Genomic DNA, 3,219 nt, shown 5'->3' with positions numbered 1-3,219 from the left:
TTCAAAAGTTAACAATAATAATTTATATAATCTTCTCAAATTGAGTTAAATTTCTTAACAATTAAGACATCAAAACAATTAATTTTGAAAAAAACTTTTTACTTTTTCTAATTTTGGCAAATGGATCAATGAGAATAGAATACCAAGAAATATCAACCCTAATCCCCTCCTAACTACCATTATCAATGAAGAAATCATTGTCCATCATGCCTGACCATAAAATGATAAGATGTAGACTTCCAAATTTATTTGACCAATAGGGTAATATCTCACGTGGCCCCCTATGTGCCATTGCTTTATCTTTCAGTGCGGCGTGGTCGGTTCCATTCCGGCATCTTCCTTTTCTCCAAGCTGCGGGCTTAACTTAACCAATTTATTCTACGCAATCAAATTTCCAATACACAAGTTTGAAACCTTGATAAATAGGGTTGTTCCAGATTGACATCAAAAGTAAGGTGCACAATTCGTCCTTCACCATAATTTGCATGAAATCAAACAGTGGTAGGTATTCGTGTTTGTTTTCACTGCATATATATATCATCTACATCTAGGGTTTATGTATAAGCCTCTTCAATTATGCACGTTTTCGATGTTAAACTTGATCTTACAGTGTGTTTGCATTGAATAATCACATAGTAGTCGGTGCACCCCACTAATTGTGGATTCAAGAGTTGTTACTTAGTTGCATTTGTTATTCTCTTAGGTTTTTTCCTTCGTTAATGTTAATTATTTTAGCCTCTCTAATCCCCTCCAAATCGATCACAATAGAATATGATTCAATTCATTGTGTAATATGTCTAACAGTTGCTCAGTAAGAAATATCTTTGTCATGTGTTCTTCTCATATTGATCCATATGAGAAATTCTGACTTAGATTGCTATATTTAAGATGGATTTCGTTCTTCTAAATTGAATTCTTTTTAAAGAAAAACGCAAGGAATTTCAACTCTTAGATAACGAAATCAATTATGAATCACAATAAAATTTGATATTCTTAGAGATGTTATAATAGGATTATTCACATATTTCTTCATGAAGCTAACATATCATCTTCGGTTAAGTTAAATTGCTTTAAGAAAGGATACTTTGATCTGAATTGATATGTACCTTATAACCTTATCTAGACTGAGTTTTCAATTAATTTCAATAATTGTCCTGAAGTAGCAGTTTAATTTCAATTTCCATCTATCTTATATTTCTCAATCTTAATTTCATAGTTTTCTGAAGCAGATACCAGCTAATAGTGACAAGCAGAAAATTCATACTGAAACTAGGAGGTTCATTGTAGAAGGTGGAAGAAGAGAAGTTTTCCACGAAGAAAAACCAACAGCAACAATGAAAGAAATTATACAATGATCAACAGCACAAAAGAAGCTGATTTTCCACTAAAACAAGAAGGTCTTTCATCAGGTGATCATGAAAAGGCTAAGGCTCCATCGACCTCATCATCATCATCACAATGGCTAAAACTGAAGGATCCAAGGATTGTTCGTGTGTCTCGAGCCTTCGGAGGAAAAGACAGGCACAGCAAGGTGTGCACAATAAGAGGGCTAAGAGATAGAAGAGTGAGGCTTTCAGTCCCTACAGCAATTCACCTCTATGATCTCCAAGATAGGCTTGGACTCAACCAACCAAGCAAGGTTGTTGATTGGTTGCTCAATGCAGCAAAACATGAAATTGATGAACTTCCACCACTTCCTATTCCTCCAGGTAACTTCACCCTTGGTTATCCCTCTCTTGTTTCTTGTAATGAAGTTAGCACCTCTCGTGAAGGTTCAGGCCAGAACACTTTATTGTGGAAACCAAAATCAGGAGAAATGGTTAGTGATGATAAAGCAAATTGGATGAATAGAAGTGAAGGAGATGATGATAATAATCATAATAATAGTAATGGTAAAGAAGGAAGCAATAATAATATTTGTCATGGTGGTACACTTGTTTTGCCAAATAATCTCTTGCCAAGACCAAACCATCCTTCTTTTTTGAGCTTGATGAACATTATGCCATCACTTGGTTACCAATGGGAGCCTAATAATTCAGCTCATGATGTTAATATTGGTCAATGGCAAAACCATGGATTTCTTAACCAAACAGATGTACACAGCATCAATGTGGTTCCATTTCCATCAACATTGGCTCTATCAACTGGGAGTGATACTACTACTACTTCTCAGATTTTGGTGTGTCCTCCTCATGGAGCAACAACACAGCCATATTTCCCTTCTTCACATCATGTTGCAGCAATGGAGATGAATGCAAGACAAATCAACCACTATCAGATGCTGAGTTCAAGTTCTCATCAAAATCTCTTGGCAAATTCTCTCAATCCATCATCACAGCAACTCATGAGCCAATCAGAGAAATTGCCATTCAGCTTGGGAATTAGGCCTAAACTTTTCCATTCTCCTAACAGAAGTGAAAGCCATTCCCAAAAAGACCAGGATTTGCCTTCCAAGTGATGCACAAATAGTGCAAAATAAAGTTGTCAAAATTTCTTCTCCTCACAAGTTATGGATTGATATCATGAGGGCAGTGTGAGAAGTTCATTATTATAGTTGCAAGACATCTTTTTATTCAACGTTTTGCGGTTTGAACAAACATTTCGTTTTAGTCAAAGTTATGTTTGGTTAATTTTCTGATTTTCCATTCAGTTTGATCTATATGGATACCAAGCAAAGGTCTACAAAAGAATGGCTTTTTTTCAAGGGTAAGAGCTTATCCTGAAGTGATAGTGTGATTGCTACGCTAAAGGGAACGCATGCTCAGATAAGTTCTCTCTCTCTCTCTCTCTCTCTCTCTCTCTTCTACATTGAGAAAGGTTGGAAGGTTGAATAATAATGTTATCATTTTGATAGTGCGTTTTGGATTTGGTTAAACATGTTTTTCGTTTGAATCAGACAGGATTTCTCAGTGTCCTATGTTATATATTATGTCTAATTTGTTAATTAATTACTTTTTTATTAAGGAAATCATGTTTTATTCTTTATTTGTGTTTGTATTTTCCATGAGATGAGACTGAGAAAAATAATTTCTCCTTCATGAGTTCATGTACACTCACCCGGCACATGAAAAATGATGCATAGACACTTGTTTGCAAATAGATACTCATAAGAGATAAAAGAGAGAAGTGTAGATATAACGTGTGAAATAATGTAATAAGCTGAAAAAGAAATATAGAAAAAAAAATAAATGTTAATGAGATATTTATACTACTAAAATA

General features: G+C 34.6%; 1 protein-coding gene across 5 annotated transcripts; it reads left to right on the top strand.

The window, feature by feature from the left end:
- The first annotated feature begins 304 nt into the window (after positions 1 to 304).
- LOC114380806 (transcription factor TCP13-like) lies at positions 305 to 2,985 on the top strand. 5 transcript variants are annotated; one of them, XM_028339860.1, is made up of 2 exons: positions 305 to 450; positions 1,230 to 2,985. In XM_028339860.1, exon 2 carries the CDS (start codon positions 1,352 to 1,354, stop codon positions 2,456 to 2,458), a length of 1,107 nt encoding a protein of 368 aa, XP_028195661.1. In that variant the 5' UTR covers positions 305 to 450; positions 1,230 to 1,351; the 3' UTR covers positions 2,459 to 2,985. The 5 variants fall into 5 exon arrangements, with proteins under 5 accessions (XP_028195661.1, XP_028195660.1, XP_028195662.1 ...); XM_028339859.1 differs by having other exon boundaries at positions 305 to 455; XM_028339861.1 differs by having other exon boundaries at positions 305 to 455; positions 1,217 to 2,985.
- The last annotated feature ends 234 nt before the right edge of the window (positions 2,986 to 3,219 follow it).

Source organism: Glycine soja, chromosome 13, assembly GCF_004193775.1.
Source record: "Glycine soja cultivar W05 chromosome 13, ASM419377v2, whole genome shotgun sequence".
Classification (NCBI taxonomy): domain Eukaryota; kingdom Viridiplantae; phylum Streptophyta; class Magnoliopsida; order Fabales; family Fabaceae; genus Glycine; species Glycine soja.
Note: the sequence above shows the minus strand (reverse complement) of the source record. Positions and strands in the feature narration are given on the sequence as shown.

What these genes read in the sequence shown, in the direction of transcription:
- LOC114380806 (XM_028339860.1), top strand. Translation starts at nt 1,352, where the DNA reads ATGATCAACAGCACAAAAGAAGCTGATTTTCCACTAAAACAAGAAGGT.